This window comes from Nicotiana tabacum, chromosome 16 (genome assembly GCF_000715075.1).
Source record: "Nicotiana tabacum cultivar K326 chromosome 16, ASM71507v2, whole genome shotgun sequence".
NCBI classification, from domain to species: domain Eukaryota; kingdom Viridiplantae; phylum Streptophyta; class Magnoliopsida; order Solanales; family Solanaceae; genus Nicotiana; species Nicotiana tabacum.
Window position 1 is genome coordinate 168811956 of NC_134095.1, and position 15425 is coordinate 168827380.

General features: G+C 40.1%; 1 protein-coding gene across 1 annotated transcript; it reads left to right on the top strand.

Annotated features, from left to right (window-relative positions):
* Positions 1-1089: 1089 nt before the first annotated feature.
* Positions 1090-14933, top strand: LOC107766839 (pentatricopeptide repeat-containing protein At2g41720). Its single transcript, XM_016585724.2, has 10 exons — positions 1090-1707; positions 2733-2905; positions 3601-3706; positions 10576-11685; positions 12045-12150; positions 12238-12442; positions 12876-13008; positions 13151-13255; positions 14033-14153; positions 14232-14933. The coding sequence occupies exons 1-10, from the start codon at positions 1327-1329 to the stop codon at positions 14285-14287; spliced, it is 2496 nt and encodes an 831-aa protein (XP_016441210.1). The 5' UTR covers positions 1090-1326; the 3' UTR covers positions 14288-14933.
* Positions 14934-15425: the final 492 nt, after the last annotated feature.

The following is a 15425-nucleotide window of genomic DNA, read 5'->3' on the forward strand; positions in this document are numbered from 1 at the left end:
TCATACTAGTCCAGCCTACCCATGCTTTATAGATGAAGTACACCCATTATTGGGTCTGAAGTTTGAAACTATTGCAAAGTTATGATTATGAGACGACTAACTTTTAAATACATTGTAAATTTGGACAATACTTTAAATAAAAGTCCTAAAAGCCAAAAAAATTTGCATAAATATAATACTTTTTGATGTGGTTTTTAACTTCTAATTTTCCTTGCCCTATAAGCAGAATTTCAAGTTTAACAAATGTTGCATGTAAATGTAATAATAAAAAACTTCAAGCTTAAAGCCCCGTGGGCAAATTTTAAGTCTTTTATTAGTTTATATTTAAATAAATTAAATTATTATTCATATAATATATATTAACTAATCAGCATTTTGATTTTTTTTAATAAATATCAAATATCAAAAGCTTTTAAACTGCATACCAAATGCTATACCGAATAATACAGTCTTTTAAAACACATACCCAATATCCTATGGAACATTGAATTTTTTTTATTTCTACACAATAATTGTGCTTAAACAGGGAAATTGTAAATAGTTAAATATAAACGGCAAAGGACCAATTATATCCCTATACTATGAGAAAATGTTTAAATATTTCCTTTATTATACTTCGGGTTCAAATATACCCTTTTTTCTGTTAAGTTTGTCCAAAGTAGACATTTAATCATACATGACATTGATATTTGATGAAGTGGATGTCACATGATATGCCATCTCAGCGCCCCTAATCCGTATATAAAAGATCAAAATTGAAATACACTTATTTTTTATGGTAGTGGTAATGGTGGCAATAGTAGTGGAGGGAAAAAATTTTTTAGTAGTGGAAAAAATATAGAAGGGAGGGATAAAACGGGTTAGACACTGAGATGGCAAGCCATGTAACATCCATCTCATTAATTATCAGTACCACATAGGATTGAATTTAGATAAACTTAATAAAAAAGGGTATATTTGAGCCAATAGTATAATAATAAGGGTATATATAGATTCAAAATATATAACGAGGGGTCCTTTTTTTCATAGGTAAGACATGGGGCAATAAGCCCGCTTTTATAAATTCCCTGTCTTTCTCGATCGAAAGCTAAGCGTGCCAAACCATCTAAACAAAGTCCTGTTTGTCAAAGAAGAGAGCCAAGACAAGTCACCGGGATAAGAGAAGGTCCTATCCTAATAAGCCGGGGTGTACATTTAAATATTTTCCGACACTTTTCCGAAATATAAATGTAGTTGCTGAAGATACACAATGAAATATTAACAAAATGATTACTTTCACCGAAGGTTTATCCTCAAAACAACACAACCCCAAAACCCAAGACTTCAATGGCTACCATTCAAAATTCTCAAATCTTCCCACAACAACCAAATCCCACATTCAAAACCCATTTCAGAACTGTTGTTACAGTCTGCCAAAGGCAGCAAAAACCCAAAAACAACAAACCCTTTGAGGAGAAGAAGTTAGCTTCAGTTGACTATAACAAAGGGACACATAAAGTAGCTGTGAAAATCAATGGATTTCGCAAATCTGATTTGCCTAAACACCAAAAATTACGGGTCCAAAGTGATAGGTTTCAGAAAGATTGGGCTATTTCTGAACTTGTGGAGAAGATTATGAAGCTTAATCCTTGGGATGATGATATTGAAGGTTTATTGAATTGTTGGGTTGGCCGTTTTGCAAGAAAAAACTTCCCTATTCTTATCAAGGTGATTGAAAAAATTATTCCGTTTGTTTCAAGTTATTTTAACCTATTTCACTAGATACAAAGTTTAAAAAAGGAATGGAACTTCTGAAATTTGTCCTTTTAAACATGTCATAAGGTTTGTGTTGCTATAAGAGTTTCAAAACTTATGGTCTTTAACTATGTCACATTAATGCGGTAGAATCCCACCGGTAGGGACTAGGGAGGGTAGAGTGTTCTGAAGTTTGTCCTTTTAAACATGTCATAAGGTTTGTGTTGCTATAAGAGTTTCAAAACTTATGGTCTTAACTATGTCACATTAATGCGGTAGAATCCCACCAGTGGGGACTAGGGAGGGTAGAGTGTTCTGAAATTTGTCCTTTTAAACATGTCATAAGGTTTGTGTTGCTATAAGAGCTTCAAAACTTATGGTCTTAACTATGCCATATAACATTAATGCGGTTACAACAACAATAACAACCTAGTAGAATCCCACCAATGGGGTTTGGGGAGGGTAGAGTGTACCCAGACTTTACCCCTACTCGGAGGAGTAGAGAGGCTGTTTTCGGAAGACCTCAGCTCAGAGACAATAGATTCGTAGCAACAACAAAAATCAGAAAAATAATATCAGCAACGTGAGAGACAGAACATTAATGCGGTTATAAAAATTTAAGGGTAAAATGGAAAGTTTAAGTTAAATTGCTTTCAAATTTAGAAAAAGGTCATTCTTTTTTTAATCAACTGAAATAGTGTCACATAAACTGAATTGGAGGGACTATTTAGGATTACAAGTTAGTTAAAACTTTTGTTGCTAGAAACATTAAGATAATAATTAAGAAAATACGTAAAAGTTTGGTGTAATTTATTCTTGAAAGCTTTGTTTTTTCTTTGAAAAATGTCATCTTGCTATGTGTAAGTTTTCAGGATGGTGTGTTTATTTGGCAGCTGTAGTGTTATTGTGCTGTTTGCAGAGACTAATACTTAATGCTAGCATAATGAAAGAGTAGCCTCATTGAAAATTTAATAATTTCTTTGTTATATGTAATGTAGGAAATAAGTCAAATGGGTTCAATTGAACATAGCATCCAAGTTTTCAATTGGATGAAAAGTCAGAAGAATTATTGTGCAAGAAGTGATATCTACAACATGATGATCAGGTTACATGCTAGACATAATCGGGTTGATCAGGCACGTGGCTTGTTTTTTGAGATGCAAAAGTGGAGGTACTCTTATTCTTTTGTAACCTTCTACCAATTTTTCTTTGTTGTCATTGGTAATCCAAATTGACATGATTAAGTCTTTGCCATAAGGTAAATGAAGATATGTTTGCAAATTTACTTTAATACTATGATTAAGAAATGTGGCAACTCTATAACAAGAAGCTCAGGTATAAGCGATATGGCAAGTGCAGTTATAGTCTAGTTCATGGTATTGTATAGTTTTGAACCCCTTTTCCAACACCTGGCTCTGCCTCTGAGCTTGTATATCAGGCTAGCACTCATTGATGCTACTTGAGTTCAACTGCTTGTGTTCTTAGTAAAAAGGAGTCTGATCATAAATTCATTAAGAAGATTAAGAACTTAATTGACCTGAAGTCCTTCTTTCCATTTCCTTCCGTTTAATTGGGTGACCTAAACGTAAGTTTCTAGTTTTTCCTATATTTAAGTTGATATAATGCGTGCTGCCAAAATTGGCTAGATTAGTGAACCCAAAAAGAAATAGTAAAAAAACATTTTAATTTAGTCAGTATGTAGTCCTTTCCGATTTATTGATTTCAATATGGTTGTTGCACTCTTATGAATTTGATTTGCACCTCCACTCTATATATTTAGTATTTACACCAATTTGTACTTGCTAAATCAATCATTGCATATCCTTTTTTTTTTCCTGGTGTTCATGATGCTTGTTTTTGTGGTAGGTGCCAACCTAATGTTGAGACCTACAATGCCCTTATCAGTGCACATGGTAGAGCTGGTCAATGGCGCTGGGCAAAGAATATCATGGAAGACATGCTCCGTGCTGCTGTGTGTATTTACTCCTCTTTATTACGATATCTGTGCATATTGATGTGAGTTTTTCCTTTTATTCTTTTTCAATTTGTTTTAACATGTAGATAATATTAAACTCTTCTTTTGTTATATTTATTAGTTGCTTTCCTAAGGCTAGTCCTGAAGCAATGTTCCTTTTCCATGTTCTTTGTCTATATATATTGTTCCCTAATAACTATTTCTTGTCTCTCAAGAATAACAGTTCTATAAAACCCAACCCGCGACACTTAGGCTTAGCCAACTTATGCGGCAAAATCGTACTTGTTTTGGCCAATGTCAAATACATGAATTGGCAAGAAAACATTGCATATATTTCACTCACCAAGCCTTCACAAGTCCAATATGGTTGGACATTGGTGTATTCTCACTGTTATTCGTTGTTGAGGCTTAATCTTGTCCAAACTCTCTAGCTTTCCAGACATTTTGGCTCAAATTTCAGCTCGATATCTGGTTTAGTACCCTTTTGCGGGGCTTCTTCTCTGATAAGGTGCTGAGAACATTGACATTACTTTTTTTTGATAAGGTAAATTGTATTAATCAAAAGGGAGAGAACTTCCGTATACAAGAAGTATACCAAAAAGTAGAGAATTTATATCAGAACATGATTCTCTACAAAAGACGCCCAATCTTCCATACAAATAGGTGCTATATGAGTGCACCAAAAAGCGATCAAAGACAAAAGACTATTCTTAAGATGTGAAAAAGGAGACTCAATCCCCTCAAAAGCTCTCCTATTTCTCTCCCCCCAAACTATCCACATGAGAGCTAACGGGGCGAACTTCCATGCCTTTTTCTTTCTTCTTCTACGGAAACCGGCCTAGCTATATAGCATTTCCTTTACAGTGCCTGGCATCACCCATTGAACACCCAAAAGGTTCATAATCGCCCTCCACAAAGCCGAGGACACAGGGCAATGCAACAAAAGATGATCAACTTCTTCCCCTGAGCTTTTACACATATAGCACCAACTAACAAGTGTAATTTCCCTCTTTCGCAGATTCTCAGCAGTCAAAATCACTCCCTTCGCCGCTAGCCATGCAAAAAAGCACACCTTCGTAGGCGCCTTAGGAATCCAGATCGAGGAGTATGGAAAAGAGGCCTCCTCTCTCACCAACATACTCAGGTAAAAGGACTTTACGGTGAACAGACCATCGCCACGCAAACCCCATCTCCAAGAATCACATGATGGCTGAGGCCTGTCTTGTCCATATAGCAGTGTCAATAAATTTTGGAGCTCCGCAATCTCCCAATCTTGCATGTTCCTTCTAAGTGAGAGGTCCCATACTACCCCCTACATGCTCCTTACGAATCTGTTGGACCATCAATTCCCTCTGGTTTGAAACTCTGAAGACGTGGGGAAAGAGACCCTCAGAGTATCCTCTCCACACCACCTATGATTCCAAAAGCTGATTCTCTTTCCATCACCCACCCTGTAAGAGATGTTGCCACTGAAGGATTCCTAATTCTTCATGATGCTCCTCCACATGCCACACTCGAAAGGTGTTGTGATTGCCTTGGTCCTCCAACCCCCTTCCGTGGAATTGTACTTTTCTACTATGACCTCCCTCCAAAGAGCATGCTCTTCTACCCCGAATCTCCACAGCCATTTCCCCAACAAAGCTCTGTTGATACCCTAAGATCTTTTACTCCAAGTCTACCCCACTTCTTTGGGGAAGTGACTGTCTGCCAATTCACTAGATGCTACTTTCTAGTTCCTTACACTGCATCCCAAAAAAAAATTCCTTTGAAGCCGCTCTAGTTTTTCTGTGATACTCACAGGAGCTTGCAACAGGGACAAGTAATAGGTGGGTATACTCGATAAAGTGCTTTTAATGAGCACCTCCTTTCCGCCTTTTGACAAGTACCGTTTCTGCCAGCCTGCTAATCTTTTTTCAACCCTTTCGATCACTGGATTCCAAACTGTAGTATCCTTATGTGAAGCGTCCAATGGGAGACCCAGGTAAGTAGTGGGAAGGGAGCTCACCTTACATTTGAGAACATAAGACAAAGCATCGATGTTAGCAACCTCACCCACCGGGAAAATCTCACACTTGCCGAGGTTGATTTTTAGACCTGATACTATCTGAAACCACTGCAGGACCTGTTTCAGGTAGGTCAACTGATCCATATCGGCGTCACAGAAAATCAGGGTGTCATCCGCAAAGAGCAAATGAGAGACTCTTCGGGCACCGGGCACCCTGATCGGAGCTGAGAATCCTCTCAAGAAGCCTCCGCCCGCCGCTCGATCCATCATTTTGCTCAAAGCATCTATCACTAGAATGAATAACATTGGGGATAGGGGGTCTCCTTGCCCGAGACCCCTGGAGCTGCTAAAGAAACCACACAGGCTACCATTAACCAGGACAGAGAATCTGACTGAGGAAATGCAGAACTTGATCCATCCCCTCCATCTTGCCCCAAACCCCATTCGCATCATAATGAGATCCAGGAACTCCCAATTGACATGGTCGAAAGCCTTCTCAAGGTCCAACTTGCATAGTAAGCCGGGATCTCTATTTTTCTTTCTGGAGTCTACAAGTTCATTTGCCACCAAAGTGGCATCCAGGATCTGCCTATCTTCCACAAACGCATTCTGGGAGGACGAAACAGACACGTCGAGAACCTTCTTGAGTCTATTGAAAAACACTTTAGAAATAATCTTGTAAATGCTCCCCACGAGACTAATAGGTCTGTAGTCACTGAGAGAAGATGCACATTCTTTCTTAGGCACAATAGTGATAAAAGAAACATTGATACTTCTCTCAAAAACACCATTCACATGGAAGTATTCAATGGCTTCCATCAACTCCCTCTTGATGGTGTCCCAACAGAGCTGGAAGAAGGCCATGGAGAAACCATCTGGGGGCCTTATCACCAGCACAACTCGACACAGCCTCGTGCACCTCCTCCTCCTCGAAAGCCCTTTCTAGCCATTCACTGTCTCCCTCCCCTATGTGGTTGAACTCTATTCCCCCAAAGTCGGCCTCCAACTAACTTCCTCTTTGTATAAGTTCTCATAAAACCCCACTATCGCCCCTTTTACCTCCTCCTCTCCCTCAATCCTCACCCCATCCACAACTAGGACTCTATGAAATTTCTCTTTCGATTTGCAACCGCCACCCTGTGGAAAAATTTGGTATTCAAATCCCCTTCCTTTAACCATAGCGCCCTCGATTTTTGCCGCCAACTAGTCTCTTGAGCTATTGCTAACTCGACTATTTCCCTCTTAACCTCCCCCAATCTCTCTTTCTCATATTCATCTAACTCCCTCGCCCCTTCCCCTCTCTAATTCCCCCAATTCATGCATAAGCTCCCTCATTTTAACCTCTACCCTCCCAAAAACCTCCTTATTCCACCTAATAATATCTCCCTTGAGCAATTTAAGTTTCTTCGAAAGACGGAATGAAGGTGTCCCTGATACCCCGTAGCTTGTCCACCATTCTTTCACCTTGTCACCAAATCCTAGCACCTTCAACCACATGTTCTCGAATCGGAAGGAAGCACGCACCCCCCTCCCTCTGCATCCATCTAGCAAGATAGGCAAATGATCCGAAGTCAGCTTAGGTAAAGGAATCTGCAGCACATTCGGCACCAGCTCATCCTAGGAGGGCAATATTAGAAATCTTTCAAGTCTAAACCTTGAGTTGGAATCCTTTGCCCTGGCCCAAGTAAACCTTTCCCCTGATAGAGGAAGATCAATGAGAAAGTGATCATTGATGAAGTCAGAAAACTCCTCCATGGCCCTCGAAAACATACTACACCCTAATCTCTCCTCCGGGAATCTAATAGTGTTAAAGACTCCCCCCAGAACCCATGGAATGTCCCATTCCCCCATCATATTGGCCAGTTCCTCCCAGAAAAACACCTTGGACCCTTCTCCTACCGGTCCGTACACTCCCCCAAATCCCCACTCCACCCCACTCACTCTATCTTTGACAAGAGCTGCTAAAGAAAAAGCTTCCTTCTTAATTTTCTTTACCTCCAAGTTTCAATCATCCCACATTAGAAGAATGTCTCCAGCACTTCCCACTGCTGGAACCCAGTCATATTTTACCCAACTACCTCCCCAGATACTCCTCACAATCACATCCGACAAAACTTCCATTTTTGTCTCCTGAAAGCAAACTAGGTTAGCACCCCACTCTCTAACTCCCACTTTGATGATGACCCTTTTGTTTGAGTCATTCATCCCCCACATTCCATTAAAGAATCTTAACTTTCATAAGAAATAATATTCCTCTTCTCCCCACCCTCTCTAACCGAGCTCCCTTCCTCCCTGTCATACACTCGGCCCCTTCTCTGGTACACCACTACATCCCCTAAATTATTTTGCTTAACACCTTGACCCAACTCCTTCCCTGCACCATCATAACAAGATTGTTGCTCAATCTCCCTCAACAGTTCTAGCACCCTGTCTTCCTTCCCTTCAACAGAAACACCAAGAAACTTCCCAAAGTTTAATAGTTTATCCTTCATCCAGAAAGACATATCCCTTCCTCCAGTCCGTGACGAAATTGGACATGCGTTTTCTATATGTATCCTTTCCTTGCCCCTACTGGAGGAATACAAGACCATAACATTGCTAGCAATAGGAACTTTAGGTGCCGAAAGTATCTCTCCATTTCCTTGAGGGGTATGAATCTCTGAAATTAGCACCCCGTTGCTACATGAATGACCAGGAACACCAGTAGGTTAGCAAGAAGGAGGAGAGCATGGAGCCCTTGGCGGCATCTTAACTGGAAATACTGGTTCGGCTCTAACATCAGATGGGGCATGCTCAACGATCTTCCCAGAAGAAGAAGAAGCTTGAAGTGTAGTCTCAACACAACTAAGCCCAGGAGCAGATGAATGGGCGATGGAGCTGGGTCCATCAGAGGCAGTAGGCCATGGAATATCAGCACCATCTATAGCCGGTGCCGCCCCTGAAGCAGCGGCCATCGAAGAAGGGCGAAGGTCACTAGAGCTCGGTGCAGAAATGCCACTGTGTGTAGCATCATTGGCAGAAGAAGTAAGAACGACTGTTTCCATATGCTTAGGAGCCGTAACAGACACCGCTTGAAATAATCTGGGCCCCTTAGGGTCAATTCTAATGGAATTGGGAAAAGTTGCTGGGCCCATGTGAGGAGGCCCAGGCCTATACTTGCTGAAAACTTGCCTGGCCCTAGGATAATTAGAAGATGACCGGCCTATTCTACCTTTCCAGCCCGCATCACTAACCCATTCACGTCTTTCCCTCCTGTTGAAGTTTTGTTTTCTTCTCCCAAATTCAAACCTCTCGTCTCTTCTCGATCTAACATCTGGTTATGGCTTAGATCACTAATCCGGTGAGCCCTCCCCTCCCCTCAGAGACTGATTTCCCCTCCCCTTCCTTCTATTTGACCTTCCCTTTTTTTCCGCCACTATCACAGGCATAAAGATAGGGCGAAATTCAGGGCTTAACCACACCTTATAACTCAGGTAGCCATCTTCCACCACAGTGGAGACATGGATTCTGCCCCTTTTCCTCACCACAATCCTCACTCGCGATAGATCATGTAGGCTGCAAGTGACATCAATAAAGCCCCCACAGATTTCCCCAATCTTCTTGAAGAGGTCAAGGCGCCAAAGATGCACCGGGAGACCCACCATGTTGACCACCAATGTTTCGCCGGTGAAATGATGGTCGAGACACCCATCGTGCTCCACCTATCTGTCTAGATGTAAAAAGCTCCCATCAAACCATCTGTTTCCTCTAACAAGAATTTCTGAAGCTTGAGACTCGTCGAGAAATCGAAAGAGATATTGCGTATCCCCCAGTTGCGTTATTTTCAGCCCGTCATTGACATTCCATGCATCTGCTGCCCAATTCCTATCAGCCTCTGGGGAACCAACCCATTTGGAGAAAGATCCAATCAGACAAGATTTCAAGAAACCCTTGCGCCTGAGAGTGTGCTCCTCAGACAGCGAGAATTGTGGCTCCTGCCTTACATCGACCTTTCGATGACATCTTCCCTCAAGTTCTAGGGTTGGCCAAGAGGCAGCTTTGATTAAAGACATTTTTTCCAGTTTTCTAGATTCTAAAGAGAAGTAGGAGTTTCTCTCTGTAGAGTCCATCATTTCTAAGAGCGGTCATCCCGAAGACCTCGCGTTGAGGCTGACTGAAGAAGAAAATTTGAAATCTGGTCGGAGAAAACCTCCCCGTCACCGGAAAATAGTGAAAATCGTCGGATTTTGGAGAAAGTTTGATGGGTAGGCTCGGAATAGCCTCTTGAACAGGCTGTCTGAAGGCTGCTGGTGGAGATCTGGCCGGAATGTTCCTCACGCGCCGGCGCGTGGCGTAGAGGCCGCGGGAAGAGGGATGCGCGTGAGGGCGCGTGGGTGGCCCTTGGTCGGAGGTTTTGCTGGGTTTTGGTCGCGATGGTGGTGGCTATCTGTGGGTGGTGGTAGAATCCTAAGGCTCATGGTACAAAGATGCCTCGGGAGTTGTGTCTGGGAGCATCTCTGGGAACATCTAATAATGGATGTAGCTTGTTCTTTATCGCAAAGAAAACGAGAAATGTACATATGTCTCGGTTCCATTAAGCTAGCTTTCACCATCTAAGCCATAATGTATACTCAATTTCCCTCCGAGTTATTGAAAATGTACATATGTCTCGGTCTGCTGCTTGCTCAATTATGATGTACATCTAGCTTTCTAGGGCCTTAACCCCATATATGTACCAAATTGATTTTAGCACTGACCAGTGAGTGTTCAATTATTTTGCATTTACTTTCGTTTTTTGTACTTTTAGATCTTTTTGTCATTATTTGCTCATGTTTTTGTGTGAGATTTTTAACTGAAGAATTTGCTTCTGGTATTGGTGCAGATTCCACCAAATCGATCAACATACAACAACTTGATCAATGCATGTGGATCTAGTGGAAATTGGAGAGAGGCTCTTAAAGTTTGCAAAGAAATGACTGAAAACGGAGTTGGACCTGACCTGGTGACGCATAATATTGTCTTATCTGCCTATAAAAATGGGGAACAGTATGCAAAAGCCCTTTCCTATTTTGAACTTATGAAGGGAACTAAAGTCCGTCCTGACACTACGACCCTTAATATTGTGATACACTGTCTTGTAAAGCTTGGGGAATATGAGAAAGCTGTTGAGATATTTAACTCAATGAGAGGGAAACGAGCTGAATGTAATCCTGACATAGTCACATTTACAACTATCATGCACATGTATTCTGTTTCTGGCCAGATTAAAAACTGCGAGGCTGCTTTTAACACAATGATTGCAGAAGGTCTGAAACCTAATATCGTTTCATATAATACCTTAGTAGGTGCTTATGCTTCACATGGGATGGCTCAGGAAGCTTTGTCAATTGTTGATGAGATGAAAACTAATGGCATCCGCCCCGATGTTGTGTCTTATACGTCTTTACTCAATGCCTATGGGAGATCAGAACAGCCTGAAAGGGCCATGGAAACATTTGAAAGGATGAAAAGAAACAATTTGAAACCAAATTTGGTTAGTTATAATGTACTAATTGATGCTTATGGATCTAATGGTCTTCTGGACAAGGCTGTCCAAGTGCTGCGTGAAATGGAACATGATGGCTTACAGCCCAATGTTGTTACTATTTCTACCTTATTGGCTGCAAGTGGTCGCTGTAGTCAGAAAGTGAACATTGATTCCATCCTAACGGCTGCGAAAATGCGGGGAATTGAGTTGAATACGGTCGCCTATAACTCCGCTCTTGGGAGTTATCTGAATGTTGGTGAATATGAAAAAGCGTTGGCCCTATACAGGTCAATGAGGAAAAATAAAGTTATGCCTGATCCTGTGACGTATAATGTGTTGATAAGTGGTTGTTGTAGAATGTCAAATTATTCGGATGCACTTGAATTTCTTGATGAGATGATAGATCTGAAGATTCCTTTGACAAAGGAGGTGTGTTCCTCTGCGATATGCGCTTACACTAAGCAGGCAAGTAATTCAACACAACTTTTCCTCTTGAGTATTGCTGAAGTGTTGGACCATCTCACCTAAAAGCTTAAGGTAGTTAGAGAGAACATACATTTATTTGCTTAATTATGCCTTCAACGCGCCCCTTCACATGCGGGCTTGATTCTTTTTGATGAGCCAAGCATGTGGAAATTCTTTTTGATATTGGATGGCGGTGAGACTCGAACGCAGGACCTTTGCCTGCTCTGATACCATGTTGAAGTGTTGGACCATCTCATCTAAAAGCTTAATCTAGTTAGAGAGAACACACTTTTATTTACTTAATTATGTCTTCAACAAGTATAAGACAAAACTGACCAGGCTCCCCACCTCCTTCTCAGGGTCAATTTGACAAGGCAGAATCTATGTTTTCGATGATGAAAATGGAAGGCTTTCATCCTGATGTCATTGCCTATACAACAATGCTAAATGCATATAGTGTTGGAGGTAGATTGTCCTGTACCTTCCATTCCATAGGTATATGTTGGCTGCACGCAATTGACCCGTATAACTCGGAACAATTTTATCTTGCAGAGAACTGGGAGAAAGCTTTTGCAGTATTTCAAGATATGGAATTGAATGATGTTCACCCAGATGCTATTGCTTGTTCAGCTCTCATGAGGTCTTTTAATAGAGGATGCCAACCTGACAAAGTTTTGCTTGTGGCGGATTTTATGCGAGAGAGAAATATCCCTTTCACCGAGGCTGTTTTATTTGAATTGGTCTCCGCCAGCAGCATGTAAGTTCTTATTTATACATTTATATGCAGAGGGGTTTGGATATTTACAGAAAGTTAATGTTTGGAATTTGTGCATCTGTATAGTAGTAGTATTTCCTAGGATTCATGGAAGAAGTTGCTCTATTTTTTGGCTATATTAAGTGCTTGCGTTGGTAATTATCAAATAATTGATCAAGCATTGCACTTAAAATCATGTAAATTGGAAACATGGCATATTGTCTATGAAATAAAGTGAAAACAAGAGATTTTTAATTACTAGTACAGTCCATTACAGAGAGACCGCATAAAGCTCTTTTCTGTTCAGCCTGTCATTGTTCTATTTCATTTGTAGTCTATACTTGTAATTGTTGTCCATACATGGTATTGCAATTATTAGGGCTATATATTTGTGTGGCATTACTCAATGATGATGAAGCTTACACTTTTCTTGAAGGTTACGAGATTGGAGGATGATTACAGAAATTATTACAATAATGGAGGCTTCACTCTCGTATGTGTCTGTTGGAACTCTAAACCAGCTTCTGCATAGTATTGGCAAATCTGGGAAGATTGAAACCATGATAAAAGTAAGTGTAAAATTCTCAGTAACTTTATCTTTAGTTTGAATGTCGATTCGACGTAGTAATGTCCAGCCTTATCCTTTCTTCAGTAAGATTACTTTTTTTTGCATATATCTGACACATTTCTTCCCCTTATTTCATTATGCAGTTTTTCTATAAGGTAGTCACATCAGGCGCAGAAGTTAACTTAGCAACCTATTCAGTTCTGCTGAAAAATCTTTTGGCTGCTGGAAATTGGAGGAAATATGTTGAGGTAGTACCTTTAGAACTTCTGGTTAATTTTTTCCTATATCTGTTAAGAAGAATGATCCATTTGCAGTGGCCTTAGATCTTTCTTTGTTCTTTTATTTTTCCGGGATGATTCATAGTGGCTCTAAATCTTGAAATGCTGTAGGACCAATCTTCTTTTTAAGGGGCTTATGCACTCCACGACTTTCTTATGTTATGGGGTCTCGAAGACTGAATTTAGCTGCCAACCCTAGTCAGCAAGCTGAAAAACTTTCTCAAGAACATGGAGAGCGGGGACTCTTTAACCTGGCAAAATATAGATAAAGAAATGAAAAAATGGGGGGGTCGTGGTCTATGCTGAATTTTTTTTCTTAGATAGAATGAATGGAAAAGGGGTGCTTGTGTTGTGGTTTTCGTAGTTGCAAGATTTATTTTTTTTCCAGAAAAGGTCCCCTCCTTCAATATCATGATTGGGTCAACCAGGCCAGATCAGGGAATAGCCCCCTTCTATCTCTCTCTCTCTGAGGTAACAAATTTCTGGAAAAAGAGTGCTGGACACAAATGCACTTCTCAGAAGCCTATTAGTGTGTATTACTTGCTTAGCTTCTGTCAGCACCACTAATAATACAGTGATATAGAATAATATTCTTTTAAAGGACAGACTCTACTTCTGGTACAGGGAAGAGAAATTGGTTGATTCCCTACACAGTTAAACAGGGAAGCCTATGTACTCTGTAAATACTTCTGTTTTCCGCACTCAGCGAGTGCTAATTAAAACCAATTTGGTGAACTTCTGATGCAGGTGTTGGAGTGGATGGAGGATGGAGGGATTCAACCAGCAAGTAATATGTATGAGGATATACTCTTCTTTGCTCAACATAGTGCGGGGACTGAAAATGCTGCTGTAATAAAACAACGACTAGGTAAGTTTAGTTTGTAGCACCTGTTAAAATGCACTTCTAATTCAAATAGGATGTCAATATTTTCTTTTCATTCGACAGGATCCTTGAGAAAGAAATCGGGACATGAAACAGCGAATGAGCTGCAGTTAAGATAATTGTTGCCATCATACCAACACCTTGAGCTGCTTGGGCATATTATCAAGTCAACGATCTACTGCAGTTCCAATCCAAAAGGTGGCTATCCAAGTTAAACTTTGTTCGCGACAAACAAAATGTATTCCTTCATTGGATCATGCAAAGAAAAGTTAACCATTTGAGTTTGCTGATTAGTTAATCTGAAGGGAAATGATCATGGTTGTGTCATCTTCATTTCTGTTCGTTGCCTTTGAAGTCGTATATGCAAGTTTAAAGTCCTGTCATGACGAATTACAGTGAGATAGAACTGGATGAACCAATTCGCAGACCAAATATTGTAGATGAAGCAGCAAAAACAGCAGCCTCCCAGCATTTGACACCACCTATTAGTGATCGAAAATCATGGGGACAGCCAAAATATTTTACGTGTTGGTCTATTGAAAACAGCCTCTCTACTGATACCGTAGGGGTAAGGTTTGCGTACTATCTATCCTTCCCACACCCCACTTGTGGGACTATATTGGGTTTTTTGTTGTTGCATTATTTATCAAGGTTTCCTCAATTGTTCCTGGAAAGAGCTGTAAATTTGCTAGGGCTATTATACGGTGAATAATAATGCACGAATTACTACGTAGTGCACATAACTAGCTTGTTTCCAAGCCAAAATTGTTTTTTTTTGTTGCCAAAAGTGCTTTTTCCAAAGTTAAAAGTGTTTTGCCGAAGTTTTTAAAAGGAAAAAAAATGCTTTTGAGTAGAAAAAGTAGCTTTTCGTCGAAAGTACTATGTTGAAAAGTAGTGAGAAAATATACTTAGAAGTACTTTCTAAAAGTTCGGCCAAACACTAATTGTTGCTCAAAAAAATTTCAAAATGATTAGTCAAATACAAATTATTTTTCACCAAAAATATTTTTTTAGAAAATACTTTTTAAAAATAAAATGATTTTAGAAGCTTGGTCAAACATGTCATAACTACATGTTTCATCTAGTAATGTTTAGAGGTGGGGGTGGGGCATGAAGTTCACTTTCAAAACATTAATGTTAAACTCCAACCATAAGAATAATCTAAAAGTTTTGGGGCATATACTAGCTAGGTTCTTTTTGCCAATCAAACAAATATAGCATAATTTTCCAAAGAAAGTTGGATGAAATATTATTTGA